This window comes from Cyanistes caeruleus, chromosome 6 (assembly GCF_971803275.1).
Source record: "Cyanistes caeruleus chromosome 6, bCyaCae1.hap1.1, whole genome shotgun sequence".
In the NCBI taxonomy this organism is placed as follows: domain Eukaryota; kingdom Metazoa; phylum Chordata; class Aves; order Passeriformes; family Paridae; genus Cyanistes; species Cyanistes caeruleus.
Window position 1 is genome coordinate 23,294,743 of NC_141706.1, and position 17,672 is coordinate 23,312,414.

The following is a 17,672-nucleotide window of genomic DNA, read 5'->3' on the forward strand; positions in this document are numbered from 1 at the left end:
AAACCAAGATGCAAAATGACATGTCAGACAAAGCAGAAAAAACAACTGATACTCTGAAATTCAAGTTAACTATTTGAAATATGTTAATTTTATAACCTCACCCTCCATGCACTTTCACCAACAAGGAAATCCACATTTCTAAAGTGAACACCAATTATTTTCCAAATAACAATGTACAAGGGATTTTTTTTTAGGCTGTAGACAGTTTATCTCCACTTACATAAGATTTCCAAAGGAAAATTGCATCCAAGCATGCAGTGAGGGGAAAGCAGCTGTATGTCCCCTGCTTTATAGCAAACACCCACAGCCTTAAGTTTTATATGAAAGGTTTTAAATCCCCAAAAAAGCCACTTTAAGAAACCAGTTTTTTCTCACTTGCATACCGTCTAAATTAGTGAAATAACAGCTTTTAAACTCACACCATCAGTGGCACAGGCAGGTTCAGCACTTCCATTCATATCAGAGCTCCTCTCCCTTTTGATCTCTTCCAGGTCAGTAACTGTGCCTGGGCCTTTCTTCTTCTTCAGTTTAGCCAAAATAGAAGATTCCCTCTCTGGAAAGGGAGGCATTTCTTCCAACACGGTAGCCTTACCATAGCGAAAAAAAAAAAGTATTAGTAAAACTTCAGATAAAAAGCCAAACCAGCCTCTGAGCCTTTGAAGAGAACACACCCTTATAGATTGCATAAAGCAGAAGTAGTTACCCACACAGAAAATTATTATGCAGTTTTGTAGTGAGGGATTGATCTCTTTTTTAAAATAAAAATTTCTTTAAAACTTTCTGAAGTCTTTCCAAAGCACTTGGTTAAGAAAACAGGAGCATATCGCTTCTCTGAAACACTGATATTAAAAAAAAGAAAATTTAAATAATGAGATCATAGCAGACCTAAGGGTCCTTAAGTCAGGCATACCTAGACTTAAACCATAGAGAATACTCAAGTTTCTACTCAGACCTAAGCATTTATTAGATGTCAAAACCGAATGTACAGTGCTCTGCTCAGACCTGAAAGGTTAAATCACTGAACTTCAAGAGAAGAAAAATTACATTTTTCCTTCCCACCCTAAATTAAGTCCTCAAAAGAAAGCCCCAGCCTTTTGGTATCTAAATCCTCTAGGACCCTATATTATGCCAGCTTTCCCTGGCTTCTCTGCTCTAGATTAGCATGTCTCAATGGTCCTATGTCCCACTACAGCAATAACATGTTGGAAATTAGCTCTAAATTACAGATTACTACAGCAGAATTAAGGAGACTAAAAGAACCAGCATCCACATTGTAATCCTTAATCCTGCACTGAGATTTCTGAGCAATCAGGTAAGGTTTAGTTGAGTTTCACATGCTGACAGCAGAGTATTACATAATGAAGAAAATAAACCTTTATACCTACCAATATATCAGTACTAGCAATAGTACTGAGCCTCAAATACTCAACAGCTCTCTGCTGCAGTTCAACATCAGCATTCTTTAGCTGACTATCACTGCGCAGCACATCTTGAATTGTAGTTTTGATTTCTGGAAACAGGTTCACAAACTTGATGTAGGTAGACAGAAGCAGAGCTCGGGTAGGAACACTACACAGATGAAACTTGGAATGTAGCAAGTTGAACTGGATGAGGGGACTTAAAATATGGAAAAAAAAGAGTTTGTTCAGTTTTTGTAGATATGATAATCCTTATTATTGCATTACTAGCAAGAGCTGAATGATTTGTTAACTAGCCTTTAAGAATGCTAGGAATTAAATTCTTTATAGAAAGCATTACTCCTTCAATTCAGTATTTTAGAAGGTGTTTTACCTTGATCTTGGATCACCTGCTATCAGATTTCCAAATTCTCCCAAGATGTAGCCACCTACTTTTACAAGATTCTCGTGACATGCTGGAGCTTGAAGGGCCTGTAACACATTAATAATCATTGATAGGCAATGTATGAAAAAAAATCTCTTCTGTCACTTCCATTCCCAGTTTTCTCATCTACTTTCCTGCAAGAGCAGACCATGGATCTAGGCACTACAGAGAACTTATGAGAAAAATATGATGGTTGGTATAATTTCACAGAAGACTCTAGTGTGAGTATTACTTGCTTAAGAGCACACCTAGCAGCACTGTGGACTTCTGACAACAGACAGAGCTCCTTAAGTTTTGCCTGTTACATCATGTGGTGCTTCCTTAATTCTTAGCTCATTTTGGATGGGAATTGAAACAGTTACTCTCACCTCAAAAACAGTCTTTGCTGCATATCCTTGCACATCATCCCTGTTGATGACAATCTGAATAACTCGGTACCACACTTCTTCACTGACATAGTCACCAGCAATGCGAATCAGATTCAGGATTGTATCCACATACCAGGTGTAATCCACTGCATACTTCTCAGCTAGAATTGCAACCTTCAGAACCTGAGCACACAAAAGAGGATACAGAAAATTGGCTAGCTCTGACTATGGGTTGTAGACACCTGGTGATGCCCCACACTGGCCCAGAAGCCTCAGCTTCAGATGCATGAGCTTGTTCACTTGTTCCCACAGCCAAGGTGAAAGGTGAACATTGAAATGCTGTGTCAGAATACAGTAGTTGCCAGGTACATATTCCTTTCCCCATAATGCATTCAAAGTATGTTGTATCTTAGTGGCTTTCCAATTGTGTACCTAAGTGATCAAGAGCAATTTATAGAACATTTTTTGTTTGCTATAAAAACACCATCTAAACTACCACTGAGACAGGATCAAATAGGAAATTGGAAACCTCTCTAAAAAAGGCCAAAGGAAACTCAAGATAGCAGAGGCAAATAGTCACCAAGGCACAGCCCACTTTTTCAGGCTATACTCAGCTTCCTGCATCCTGAAGCAAACAGTCAGCTTCAGGGGAGACCCCGCATAATTTACTATCAGTTGCCTTTACTACTCCTAAAAGAACAGGTCAATAAAAGGGAACAGAATTAAATTCTCACTATCTGCCAAGTCAGGGGACACTGCCAACAGCAACCAGACAGCACAAGAGGTAAATCAACTAACACTGTATTCCACACTCACTTCTCCAACCAAGGGACTTCAGCACCTAACTAAGCTAAATAACTACTGTAAGTAAATGTTTTGTTTACCATCCCAAAAAGGTTTGAGTATTTCAACTTTTATCCTACTGGTAGAAAGGAGACAGATATCAGACCTCCTAGCTGATTATAAGTTAGTGATTTTGTGAACCCTTAGACTGAACATTCTCAGAGCATACAAAACTCTACCTACAAACAAGCATTTACCACTAATTTTTGAAGCTCTTCAACAAATGACTAGAGTAGGACTTAACCCTCAGAGGTACAGAATGTGTTGGCTCACATATAAAATTCACTTTGCTTTCTATATGCACTGTCTCAGGATCAAAATCAGCTTTTAAAATTCTTAACTTTCCAAGATTCCCCCTTGCCTCCTGGATTAGTTTAACCTAAATTTTTTGCTATTAGACTACAAAGTTAGGAGTTTTTTGTTTGTTTTAGTAGTTTTGTCTGAGTTTTTTTTAAGCCACCATGAAAAGCAATCACAGACTATGCAGCATCCCAATCAATAAATGATACTTATGGTACCAAATCCAGCTATGAAACAAATATTTAAGAAAAACACCAATAGCTTACAATTTCTTCTCTAATGGAATAATCAGCAGTCTCCAGGTAATTGAGCATTTCAGCCACAATCTGCTGGGCATTGCTTCGGTCACACATTGCATACAGGAGATCAACAGCTCTTTGTCGTACACTTACATCTCTTTCAGTCTGCAAAAAAACAGAGTCAAAGATCAAGATGATTCCATCTTTGATTTCAGTACAAGCAACTTAAGAGATGAAACTTAGTATAATACAGTCAAATTAAAATAAATTAATTTTTGAGATGCAGAATGAGCTCAGATATACCCTTTATATAAGCTGTGACTTTCCTATGCTATTTCTCACTTTCAGTCACCTAGGAAGAGGTCAGTGGAGACTCAGCTTCCTACTTTTAAATACTATCACAAAAATTCAAATAATCAGGTTTTGTTTCTGCAGCATACTTATTCAAATCAGTGCAGGTGCTGAAAGAATGGAGTTTGTACAGAACACTTCAGTAATACACTGAACTGAGTAGGGTGACTGAATCTGTGGTCCATTATGCACTGAGTAACTGGTACCAGCGGCCATAAATGCACCATAACTGGCTGAAATTGTTAAATTGTTACCAGTCCAAGGAGCATTTAGCTAACTGCAGGTTTAGTGTTGGGCATGCCTTGTAACAACTGAAGTCCAGCTAGAACAAATACATACTTTGAACTCAGACAAATGTATAAATATGCCACAGCACAAACTTGGAGGAAAATAAAGCATTTAAACTTTCAAGTGTGCAAGTAAATTTACATGCAAATCAGTCTTACTCTTTTGACTTCTTCTTTGTCACATAAACATGGCCTGGGAACGTGTCTTTCTGGTTTCTGGTCTTTTACAATTCTGCAGCGCAAGCTGATCTGCTCTACCACTCCCCATAAGCTACTACAGTGAAGGAACAGTGCCCACTACCAGCAAGACAGTAATAAACTGTCTTCCCAGCATTCTCAATTTTGAAATTGCACATTTTTAAACAATTATTCCTCTTTAGCCTTCACTTGAGCAGATACCAGTGTTACAGGGGACACAGCTGTAGGTATCAGATTCACCACCAAGATGCAGAAATCAACAAAATCTGACCTCTGTAACTGCCAGCACAGCAAGATTTTGCTGGACTGAGGTAAAAAACTGAAGCAGACTTCAAAGAATAACCTATTTGGTCCCTAAGTATTATTAACTTAATTGGGGACAGGGAGCTTGGGGCAGTAGGGGAGAGGGCATTGAGGCAGGGGAGAAGACAGAACTCAAAAACAGACCACACACTTCAATATTTACCTTCAATGCATTGATAACTGTTTCTATGTGTGTTTTCACAGCCTCATGTGAGAATTCAGAGCTGGCAAGCGTGCACATGCTTTCCAGTGCTAGGTAACGCAAATTAGTTTCTCGGTGCTGCAAGAACTGACCTAGCTGGTTACAGGCACGGACTAGTAGGTTTGGCTCACTGCACAGAACAGAAGAGAAAGTGAAAGGGTTAAAAGCAATAGGTTTGAGAACACTCAATTCAGAATACTATTTCTGCAGTGGAAAATTCTTAAAATGCCTTAAAGTGTCTGCTAGAATGCTTTGCTAGTGAAATGCTAATTCAGATACTGTGAGCAAATAATCTCTGTTGGATTAGAGCAGTGGGGTCAATACAAAACATCAAATACAGAAGCAGCAAAACCCAAAGCTACACAGATCATTAATACCGTTCAGTTACACTGATGCGGTTGTGGTCCAATCCAAAAAGCAACTTCGTATTCTTTTCCCCTCCACGCCCTTCCCGATCTGGTTTAAGACAAAGCCCCAGCTTTTCACTTCAGAAACCCCTCTGATAAAGAAGTGTTGTCCCAGCTCACCTGTCATGATGTATAATTAAGCTTATTGCCTCAAACAGGACAGCATTCTTCGCATTTGAGTGCTGCACTTTCTTTGACTTTGGTGGCTCCTGTGCTTTGTTGAGGATGGTTTCCAGGCATTCTGTCAGACGGCCACGTACCGCGGGGTCTTCTGGAGAAGACAGAGCCATTGGACAACTTCATTTTGCTCCAAACCCTAACCCCTACTAACCCCTGGCTAAATCAAAATTAACTAAACTATTCAGAGACATTAAAGACATTCACACTCCCCAATACACACAGGAAAAGAATTCCAAGCCACTGTCCTTCTGGGTGAGAACAAAAGCCAAGCACAATCTGCACTACAAGACACTTCAAGGCTTTAATATAGTTGATAATATTAATGACTGGTTAAAATGGCAGCTGCCAAGGATTTGTAAGATGCACACTGGTTAGACATTTTGTTAAAATTAAACACAACATAATTCAAAAGGCCAAGTAGCTTAAAGCTACCAGAAACACTCAGAAGTACAAACTTCAGTATCTTTGCCTTAAGACAATGTGCTTGCACTCTAAGCTACAGTAACACTGCAGTGCAGTAGCATTTTGGAACCAGTGTATTGCAGAAGAGAGATGACCAATGCTGTGATTTGTGCATTACCTGGAGGTGGATAGCACTGTAACAGCCTTAGAAGCTTCACAGATAGCCAGGGAGCAGGAACAAAGTAGTATGTATAATCCTGAAGGTCTGTTGATGCAGAAGTTACAATCTGCAAAACAAACAGCCAGCACATCAGCTGCTGAAGTTAACTGATTCACAATCATGAAAAGGTCCCAAAGAACACTGTAGGTCACCTCCAACAGAAGCTTAAAAAACTGTGTCACTAGCAATGTCTAGTTCAGTAGATAATTAGGTGCAAGCTGCCATACTAAGAGTATACCACAGTAAATGGTAGTATGGGAAATCCAGTTTTGCAGATACAGTAGTCTAGGAAGTCTCTTCTGAAAGACTACTTGCTTTTTTAAAGAATGAAGACAACCATCTTTTAACATCAAAATGTTTAACCAGTAGCTTGACTTTCTCTGTTCAGAAATAGATTCAGCCAATAATCTGGTGGCTGCTGATAGGTGAGCCTGCAATTCAAGCACAAGATGCTATGGTAGACTGATCTAGAGCAGAAGGACCAACACCTTCAGTAATATCCATACAGCAAAGCAGAAGAGATAACATTCACAGAAGAGGTTTATATGCATAATGAAATGTGATATGGATTAGATTAGATTATCCCTCTTCATAGGGATCTTCTTTTACCCCTTTTACTCTAGGGAAACCATGGGTCTGGCACTAGCTTTGCTCAAAATAATTCTACCTAATTCTTACTACTCCATTACAGAACAGACCCTTCACTTCTCTCAGCACTCCCTTGCTTTTAAATATCAGAAAAAATCTTCATATTTGAAAAGAAAGTGTGACCTGCAAGAAATTTGGGTATAAAACTGCATAAAATTGGGTGTAAAATACATTTGTGAAGTAGTAGCATCCCTAGTCTTGCACACCCTTCCAAAAGGAGGGGGAAAACAAAATCAAACAGAACAGTGACATCAGTTTTCCTGCATGGAAATGCTGACTTACAGACATGTCCCTCCACTCCTCCCTGCCCCAGCTTAGCCCCCTACATCACTTACATTTATCAGATGCTTCTGATTATTAACTTAGCAGCAGCTCAAAAGAAGGAACAGGAAGGCAATTCATCTTGTAAGAAGCTTAGATAAAGTTAAAGCTACAGTCTGTATATTTGAGGGGTTTGTGTGAAGTCTATAGAATCAGTCTTTCATCCAACTATTCTTTGGTATTACAGTAACAAAGTGAGGATTACTACCTGGAGCACAGCAGAGATTAAACCAAGAAAGTTTGGGCAAGCCAATACAGCCTTCTATCCTGGGAAGCAGCAAGCATTTAAAGAGGTTACCTGAAGCACACACATGAAGTGACACTGAATCATCTTCACATTTAATGGTACAGTAAACTAATCTGAGCCTAGAAAGCTGAACAGGAAGCTAAACTGATCTAGAAAGCTGAGCAAATTAATCAACAGTGAAGTATTATCAGGGTCATCATTGGACTCACTCTGCTTAATCTAGACACTGCCAAGGAGACTGAAGTCTTAAACTCTTCCGGGTTCTTCTGTGCCAAAGTGGTGATCAGACTTGTAGCTGCAGTAACCACACCCTAGGAAAAAACAAAACAAAACACAAAAAAAACCCCCACGTTCAGTTTTGTATCAGTTTACAATGCTGCCTGTTAACACCTGGTTCTTAATATACAAAAAGAAAAAATAAATTTTCCCCATTACAAAGCTCTAAACTAATAAACCTTTTCTTTGGCTAGCAGCTAGACTAATTACACACCTGCAGAATCAAACAGAATTTTCAACAACATGATACTGCCATGCTTGCAGAGCATTTTATGCTACTTTTTGTATTAGCTTTGTCTCATGTTTGGATAGTACATCTAAAATAAAAGAGCTGTATTAAAATGAAGTCTGGACACAAATTGTCTTATTCTACAAGAGAAGCATAAGCACAAGAAATTCAATGCAGCAGATCATCCAGGAAAGAATTCTTACAACCCAACATGAGGAGAGGGCTTTGTATAACAACCACTGGATATTACTACTGCAGACTAAAGTGCTCCTTACTGTTGAAGCACAGTATTATTAGCCTTATTTTCATTAAATAATTGGACTGCGGAAAAAAAAACAGAATCTACTTTCTAAAGTAATACGATTTTTTAAGCATCAAAGTAAGAATGCCATGGACATGAACATAGGACAAAGTTAAGCAAATCACAAATCAAGTCTTGAATTTTTAGTGCAGATCTAATCTTAAAAGGCCTAGGAAAATTCATATTACACCAATGAAATGTGACTTAGTGTAACAAGGCACAAGATTAATTTATTTACAGCCAGAGGAAAATAAGAACTTGTACATACCATTCTTCTATCTACAGTGAAAAGGTAAACAAAGCTTTATTAAAAATTAATATGTACAGCAACTAAAAAAGGACAACTCCCTCCGTTTTCTTCCCAAAGCCTGAAGACAACAGCAAGCCACTTGCTTGGAAGACTCAAGAAGAAATAAATTGTGTATTTAAAAGCAGAAGTCACATCATTCCCTATACACACTAGACCCAAGAAGCATAATGAAGCTGATTTACCAAGTGCTGGTCATTGAGGAGATGAACCACTCGAGATGTCCAGTCTCCCATGGGAACAAGGTCAGGAGAAGTTCTGTATAAACGCAGCAAGCATAAAGCAGCACTTTGCTTCACACTATCCATAGTGTCCCTGCAAGACATACATACTGATTTAAATACAGAGGTTAAGGCACAGCAATATGTGCAGAACAGCTTTATGCCAGATTTCACACTGACTCAGCATCCCTGGCCAGGCTTTATCTTTTCAACAGTTCACTGAAGTCTTCTTATGCTGAAGTATTTGTTCTTCTTAATTTTTCCAGTAAGTTTAATTAGTCAAGTTTTCAACTATTATAGAGGCTACTAGACATATGTAATGATTCTTTAAAACTTGGTATGAAATTTCACATCTTTTTCTGAGAACTGAAAGTTCATCTCATCTGATCACAAGAACAAGGTTCTTCCAGGCTGATTGAAATCAGACAGTTCAGATACATTACCTTATCAATGTGACCAAAGCTCAATCTCCTGATAGGCCCTGCATGTCAGATAGAAATCATGAACTACTCAACAGCTTCAGCACCTACCACTAGAATCTAAGGTGGCTGTCACCAAGCACACAACCCACAAATCCATTCACCTTGCGATCCCTGCTGCTGGCAAAGAAATGGACTATTTTAAGAGTGGCATGCAACTATTCTAGTTCAGTGAACTCCTTTTCACAAAGTAGTTGATTAAGCATTGTGTGGGATGCATAGACAACAGCTATAAAATGTACAGAGCACTACCAGTAAAAGTTTTAAGAGCTTATAACGTGCAATCTTGGTTAAATGTTCTGAAACCTCTATACCCCCAGTAGAAGTTCAGCCCAGCTATTCTTCATTACTTTATCGGTTTTCCATGAGATCAAGTTGTACCTCAGTTAAAAACCACAAAACAAAACCACTAACCTATTCCTCCCCGTCTCTCATTTAAGTTTAAGCCAAGAGAGCTACACTGAATTTGCAAATGTAACTGACAATGCTCAGTTCTGCCCAGGTCATTTAGACAGGACAGGCACACCAATGTATTTCAATATATATTATCTTAGAAATGCAGAAAGAATGAGACCCTAAAGAGTGATCTCAGAAAACATAAACACACCTTGAAATTTAAGCAAGTCTGACCTGAAGGTGCTGCGCTCTGTCTGTGGTTAGTGACACCCAGTGAGATTTTTGGAATTTTTTAAGGTTATCTTATTAAAACCCCATGACTCATCACTGCAGTATTGTCTCCACTGTGCTACATGGAGAGCAGCACCTGGCAAAGGCAGTGGCCTGACATTTAGAGTATTAATAGAGTTTTTACACCACATGTCAATTTTATATTAATGCAAGACAGCAACTTGATATAAAAAGACTCATGCATATTCTGAAACATTTCATATCCATAAGAGTTTAAATGCACTGTTTGCTCTCAGACATTTTAAGTCTCAAAATAAATTAGCCCTACAATCAGAGGTCAAACTTTACACTGACTTAACTATAGTTTCAGACATTTGCCAGATCTGTTTAGAAACTTTCAGCTATACCAAAGTGAGGAAGTTTGTGGTGACTATTTGCCATTTACACAAATTGTTCTGTACATGGCTAGTAGAGGAAGTAAGAAAACTCACAAATCACAAATCTGTATTATCGTGCTCCTTATGAAGTCAGTACATTTACATTTACATAAGAACTTCAGTTTACAACAAAATTTGTAGTATAAACATCTACTGAGATTCATTTATTTCTTTTTTCATCAGGAGAGGTAAGAAAAGTAAAACAAATGCATTTCAGGAGTATGCAGTACCACAGATTAATCCAAAACAAAAATCAGATCACAACAAGGCTGTAAAAACCTATTCAAGATGCTGAAAGTCTTTATTTCCATGGAATCTTACACTCCTACAAGCACCTCCACGCTCAGGCAAGAGAAAGCACCTTCAGCTATTGGAACTGTCACTATACTGCAAGCCTAGGGCTGTGTGTCCCATGCACAGACTAAAGTGCTGCAATGGAACCAAGCTGCTGAAAAGTTTATTGATGGTGTATTTGAAAGAGGCGTGTCATACCTACCCAGCCACAAGAATTTTGGGAATTTCTCCAGCAAATGCTTCTGCCATCTCCCGGCTGCCTACGTTGGCAATGCAGTGCAGAGCAAGGCCCATGAAGGTGGGGTTCCGGCTGGCCAGGTCATTCTTGATGGCATTGTTTATCAGGCGAATGAGCTCGCTGTTGGAGTTCACCAGCACAGAGATGAACAGATAGCCCTGTGAGTCACAACATGGAAAATCTATTTTACCTGACTTCATTCATTGTGGCATTAACAGGAAACATGACTTCTTTGACACATACACTTTTCTCCAGTAGCATATGGGCAGAAATGGGTATTTAAACAGAGCAAAGGCTAGAAAGATTAAGTGAATTAAACAAAAATGAGAAAGTTCAGTGTTACCCTAATTATCTGGTTTTAAGTATTTTCTCAGCCTATTCTGGCATATACTCAAAAGATAAGTTTTAGATTAATGGGGACCAATCAAGATTTTGGCTTATTGTTCAAATACTAGTAAGTTACATGCACCTGATAAACTCAACCTTACCTAGGGAGATGGAAAGATACGTTCAGAAAATTAAAAGGTTACTTACCGTTTAATGCAAGACCTGAGGCAGTTGCTTAACATGAGTAATAATTTTATGCAGGACACACATTTTTTACAACTAGTTCAAAACTAGTTCAAGATTTCAGAGAGCCAAAATAATGCTTTATGCCAGGGCAGGGGGAATGAAGCAAAATTCTTTACAGACTCCACAGTTGAGGGAGGGTATTAGACAGACCAGCCTATCTTTTATAGAGCCCAAGTTACTCACTATTTGTTTCTCTGTATATCTATTGGAACTGAGCAGGTTTACAGCTTCCATGTGACCAAAGTCAATGTCATGTCCCAGCAGAAAGATGAAGAGCAGTTTGCAGACATATTTTTTCTTACTGTAACCATCCAGAGCCTTGTCACCTGAAAAGCAAGGAAACAAACAACAATTAAGTAAGTCTGTGTTAAACTTTTACCTGGTTACCTAGTGGTAATTCCATCTACCATTATCTATATGCTAAAGGATGGTGATGAAAGGATGGTTAGGAAATAATGCTACCATCTAGTCCTTGAAGTATCCTGCAGTGTCCTTAGAGACCGTTCTTACTAAGAGGCACCACATCCATGTTCGCTCCATTTTGATTTTCCCACTTCAGTTAAGAGCGTTTATGTCTTCCATGCACATTCTCCTCTTAAACCAATTATCAAACCTTTATTTCAGTAAAAGTGTTAACATACTTTTCCAAGTGCACCACTGTGTAGAACTCAGCAGCAATAAAAATACCCCGCCAGCAAGTTGTTTTAGAAAGATCAGGTGACAGTGGTCTATCCCAAAGACTCAAAGAAACACATGAAATGAGATTACCATGAGATCTTTGAAATTTTTATAAAATGAAAGTATTCACAAGTGTTCCAGTTTTAGAAGAAAAATGCACCATAAATAGGTTTGGCCATATGTTGCAGTACTGATTTTAGAATCTTGCAAAAACAACATGGAGCAGTGCAGCTTCCAGTTCATCCCAAGACCATTGCTTTTCCTGAAGGGGAGAGCTACATATCAACATTACCCTTTCTGTGTTACATTCTCTCTGTACCTCAAATCAGGAAATAAAAGGGTATCCAGTAAATCAGGCATGACTGACTGCTGGCTAGTTAGTCAGGGTAGCGAAATTCTAATATATACTCCTGACTAAAAGGCTATAAGCTCCTTCTCCTCAGCATTCTGGGCCCAAAACTGATCTGTCACATCAAGTGTGTATTCCTTAATATGGGCAAGTTCATCCAGAACAGCACTCAGAACAGCATACACTAAAGCTTCAGTAAGATATCCCTTACTCACTGCCCTAAAAAACTCTAAGTTGCCTTTTTATTTTATATTTAGCTGCCTATTACATAAATCTGAAGTTGAAAAAGAATCTTAATAGTAGAGAGGTTGCTCTTTCTTCCTTCTCATGAACTGATACAGAGGCATATTAGATTTGCCAGGTCACATGAATCTACAGCTCTCATGGATTTCACACTACATTCACAGACCAGATAAAAACCAAGGAAACCTTACCACTATTAAACTTACAGTTAGTGAAGGAATGAGGACTGCCATCTCTGTGTGAAGACAAGTAACATCTCTGTGTGTAACACGTAACAACAGAAAGCATACTGGCCCACTGAAGTACACAATGCTGAAAGGTTATGTCTACAGGCTGCAATTATGCATTTTGGGTGCTGCCTTCTATTTCAACCCTAAAATATTCTTCTATTTAATCTTATTTCAACTGAGATAAATTTAAGCAAACCACTGCTATTTTAATGCAGACAATGATACCCTTCTAATTTGGGTTTTTTAGGTACCTGTTGATTTTTTTTTTCCACTGGCACAGACAGTGCATCAGCTGCCAACAAAAAGCTTCACCTTAAAGCTATCTTTATGTTCTGCAAAGAGGAGTCATCTTCAGGTCCATATTACAGAAGCCAATATATGTCACATTTTACTTCAATACAGGAAGCAGCACTACTGAAGATACCAATGGCAGTGAAATCCTGCTATACTGGATCCTGTCAACATCCTCTGACAAGAGCCAGCTCTGCAGAAAGCTGCCTGAAGATGTATTTTCTTCAAGCCACTTTTAGAGTTTGTTGCCATAAGGCTCTTTTCCTGCAGAGTCAGCAAACAAATGTAGGGAATTTCACCCTCCTAGACATTAGAACTACTATCAGAAGAACCAGAGTGAAACATCCAGTGGGAAGTATTTTTTTTTTTCCCTTCTCTGGAAGCAATATGACCGGAGGAAAGAGAAGATACTCAACCATGTCTGCCCAGCTGCTGTGACCTTCAAACTATGGCATAAGTAGCAATGGAATATTCTGCATAAATATTTTCAGCTATACTATTTTCCCAATAAAATGGCACTCAAGAGCAGAAGCTTCTTCCTATGCCACCATGGCAGGGAGATGCAGATCAAAGACACCTTTTCTTAGGAAAGGCAAGGAAAAAACCACAAAAACAAAACACAGGAAAACGCAGTGATAGCTTTAGTTTTCTAGTATTTTTTCAGCTGCTTAGGAAGTGTTTCTACTAACTCTTAAGATTTGATTTTAATTGGTCATCTACATGAGATCCAGAAGGAAAAAAAATAATGAGTGAATAAACCAGTGGGGCTTTACATAACCTAGCAACAGAAACCATTCCAACTCCTGACAAGCCAGCTATTCCAGGGGACTGATGAAAGGAATTGTGATGCTCAATACCATTAATGGATACTATTACAATTCACTAAATAAGCTGAATCCATTTTAGTCAGTCTAGCTCTAGTGGCCAAGCTCTACATAATTGTGGACTTACTATGGTATTGGATATCATAAATATCACTAGTTGCTTCTCTGAGATTCAGATACACCAAAAGACATCAGAAAGTAATTTTCACATGAACTTCACCACAAGTGAAGACACCCCAACCAGTGTCCAAGACAGAATTCCCAGCAGGCTAAGAGGCTGATCTGCAGCTGCCTGTTAGTATACAACCCAATAGCAATATACAAAAGTCAGAAGTATTAAATCTAATCTCTTATATTCTCAAATGACTGGTGTTGGCTTTGTGATACCAGAAGGGAAGAGGGAGTACAGAATGCTGCAACCAAACTGCTTAAAGAAGAACATAAGTGGATGAAAATATGTATACTTTGAACAACATCAGCTTTCACAACAAGCTATTTGTCAGTTTGGCAATTCCTTTTTTAGGTTTAGGACCCAACTATTTAAAACATTATATCTTTCCAAGATAAGAAAGATAAGAGCTCATATTAGCAAGTTCCTTGGATCTCACAGTACTTGAAGAATTTTTCATAGAAGCTATGCCATGCAATCAAGCACAAAACGTATCACCATCCTTTTAAGAAACAACTTCCTTCTCCACCATGTGGTATCAAAGAAAAATAGTGTAAAATTGGTACCTGAAACACCTTTTCCGAAGACAGAAAAAATGCTACGCTGAGTGCTTTCAAAAGCTCCTGTTCCTTGTAGACAGAACTGAAGGCTGTGTGACTGTTCTCAGGCAAGCTTATAAACTAGGCCAAGTTAAAGTTACTACAGTTCTTCTTCAAAGTCTTAGTAGTTTCCAGCAAAAACAGAATATTAGGGATTTAAAAAATTTTTGTTATTTAATTATCTAAGCAATTTGAAAAAAGAGCACTTCAGTCAAAGGTCTCACAATAGTTGTCTAACTCCAGCTGTGTTTTGAAGAAGTCTGTGACTCAGATTTTTATTGAAATTTTAACTATTCCTCTCCCTTCCATGTTGCATTTATGAAGAGTTCTGAAGGTTCTATTTTAAACATTAATAACAAGTCTCATTGCTTAAGTATGTGCCAAAATAGTACAGCTTCCCCCAGTCCCAAGCAAACATCCGAACAAGAGCAGAAGGAAATGTCACATGTTCTGTTATCTTTATTGCAATACACAATCATTTCTTTTAACTCAGCTCATTTACAAATGCTTTCAGGAACATTCGCAAGTGCTGCAAATCAAGTCAGCAGAAACAGGAAGGATTCACAACACATGTCAGCAGGTTTTGAGCCGAGTGGACATTTCAAAGTCTACTTGCTTTCCCTGAAAAATTTATGAGTTATTTTGCTAAGAAAGAAATTATTAACAGTTGATTAACAATAAGCATTATTAAGAAATAATTACTACTTCCAAAATTTCTGTGTATCACCTCCCTAGCATTTCAACACAGAAATTTGTTTTCATTTCTCATATATATTTTTCACACAGCCCTCTGAAAAGAAAGAAATAAGGCAAGAAAGTATTCTAAGACCCTTTGGTTCTCAGGCAGCAGCTTCCAGCTGTATTTTGGAACATTAAGTTAAAAAGTAGTACCTACTTTTCAATCTAACTCAGAGTACCTAAAAGCCAGTGTGCTGCACTGTTACTGAGCCTGCTTACCAGCGAGAGGGTCAGGAAAGCAGTTTAGTCCTTGGGATGTTCTCTGGGAGTAGATAAGGAAGTCTGACAAGTCTAATCTCACTAGCTCTCACATGGCTGATTGCTACCTTAGTATCTTAGCTTTTAAAACCACAGTAATGGATTTTGCAAAACAGAACGGACAACACTGTTTCCTTGCTTCCTTCCTACACTGACCTCTGTTCATGCAGTTGGCAGCAATCCAGGGATATACTGTATCAAAAGGCCACTACTACATTAGAGGCCAAGAAAAAAGAATTTGATTTTTATGCACATTTTATACACTTTGAGACAAGATCTGTATTTCTGTAGGAGTGACAGTCCAAGACCTCTACATCAAACACTGAGTACCTGTGACAAACCACCCATACAAATCCATACACTAGTATTTATTTTGAGATTTGCTCAAATATGGAAAACCAAGTCAGCAGAAGGGAAAAAAAAAAAAAAGGAAAAAAGAAACCACAGCTATTTGCAACAAAGTACAACATTGGGGCACTTCTGCACAAGCTGAAAAGAAGATACACAAGCATGTCTGAAATCTAGCAGCCAGTCTTGTAACACAAACCCTACTAAGCAATCAGAACAAAACTAAATTCTAAGGCCAGAGCAGGAAAAAAAAATAAGTCTGGATCAAGCAGAGAACACAGCTCCCCTGAGCATGGAAACAGCGTATAGATTTGTACTTCAGGAATTTGTACTTCAGGGCAGCTTCAGGAATACACAAATTCTGGTTTGAGAGATCAAAGTGATACAACAATTTAATAAACCTGTTATTTTTTCACTCCCAGAACAGCTACTGCTCTGACACTGAGACTTCCAATTTGATTCAAGCATAGGAGCAAAATCAGCTTACAGTCTGAACATGTAAAACAAAAGCTATAGCCTCTCTGCACACTTTACTCCTACAACTTCTCCTTTATCATACTGGTGTCGTTTCTCTCTACTACATTTTTCTTATCTCAGTTAATGCAGAAGCATTTAAAGCAACTGTCAAGGACACAGTGACCTCAGCAATGGAACTTCCTCATGCTTATACAAGAGACATGGTCACCTTAAGTACAGAGATTCTAAATTCCTGCTGAGCTTGCTGCACAAAAGCTGGGTCAGAACCCAAAGTCATAGCACAAGTTCCATCAGTTCACAGAAAGTACTGCTTGTCCAGAGATGCAAAACCTTATCCCAGCCTTGTTAAATACAAGGGTATTTTAAACACCAAGTTACCCAAACATAAAGCAGGTATCAGGCTTGACAGGTACTTGCAGGAGGTTCTGTCTACAGCAGTGTAAGAATACACCTTGGAAGCTACATGGCATGGGTGAATACATACTGCAACAGCATGTGCTGAAGCACACAATGGCCCAGAGGTAGACCAGACTCCTACACTAGTGTCAAGCAAGAACTTCTGACAAGAGGTCTTGTTTCTTGGAGCTTTCCCTGATTACAGCCATGCAGCCAGTCCAAAAGCTGCATCTTTGGCCAGGCAGGGCCAGTAACTCAGGGCACCAGTATTCACCACACTTATTTAGCAAAGGACTTCATCTTAAATTCACAATCACACATTTGTCTTAATCCAAACTATTTAACTATTTAAGAACATTTTAAGGTCAGGGCTATGTGAAAAGAAACTGGGCTAAACTGAGTAATTGCCACTTAAATCAAGAATAAAATGCATATGAAGGTCTCTTATTTTTTATATAGCCCTTCTGCAAGGAAGAGCTACACAGCTTGAAGTCCATATGAGACTTCTGCAGCAGAAAGATAATATAGCTATCAGCTCCTCACACTCTCAAGGCCTCAAGCAGTTACACAAGTTGTCTAAACACAATTTTTTCCAAATTGTGACATTTATGTTTTTGCTCAGGCTTCATCAAATTATTGTCTTCAGGCAATTAAAAGTTTCCATCCAAAATCCATATAGATTTAGTAATAAACTATAATGAAGATCAGCTACAAGAAGGTCTAGCCATCTTC

General features: G+C 38.5%; 1 protein-coding gene across 1 annotated transcript in view; it reads right to left on the bottom strand.

Annotated features, from left to right (window-relative positions):
* Window positions 1–17,672, bottom strand: part of AP2A2 (adaptor related protein complex 2 subunit alpha 2) — a 44,700-nt gene that overhangs the window by 11,974 nt on the left and 15,054 nt on the right. The window contains exons 3-14 of the mRNA XM_086895684.1: window positions 11,524–11,666; window positions 10,732–10,925; window positions 8,657–8,786; window positions 7,568–7,669; window positions 6,101–6,209; window positions 5,461–5,611; window positions 4,895–5,063; window positions 3,620–3,757; window positions 2,211–2,393; window positions 1,792–1,889; window positions 1,386–1,617; window positions 420–587 (exon numbers count right to left, since the gene is read on the bottom strand). Of these exons, the coding sequence (XP_086751810.1) occupies window positions 420–587; window positions 1,386–1,617; window positions 1,792–1,889; window positions 2,211–2,393; window positions 3,620–3,757; window positions 4,895–5,063; window positions 5,461–5,611; window positions 6,101–6,209; window positions 7,568–7,669; window positions 8,657–8,786; window positions 10,732–10,925; window positions 11,524–11,666 (1,817 nt within the window). The remainder of the gene's footprint in view (window positions 1–419; window positions 588–1,385; window positions 1,618–1,791; window positions 1,890–2,210; window positions 2,394–3,619; window positions 3,758–4,894; window positions 5,064–5,460; window positions 5,612–6,100; window positions 6,210–7,567; window positions 7,670–8,656; window positions 8,787–10,731; window positions 10,926–11,523; window positions 11,667–17,672) is intronic.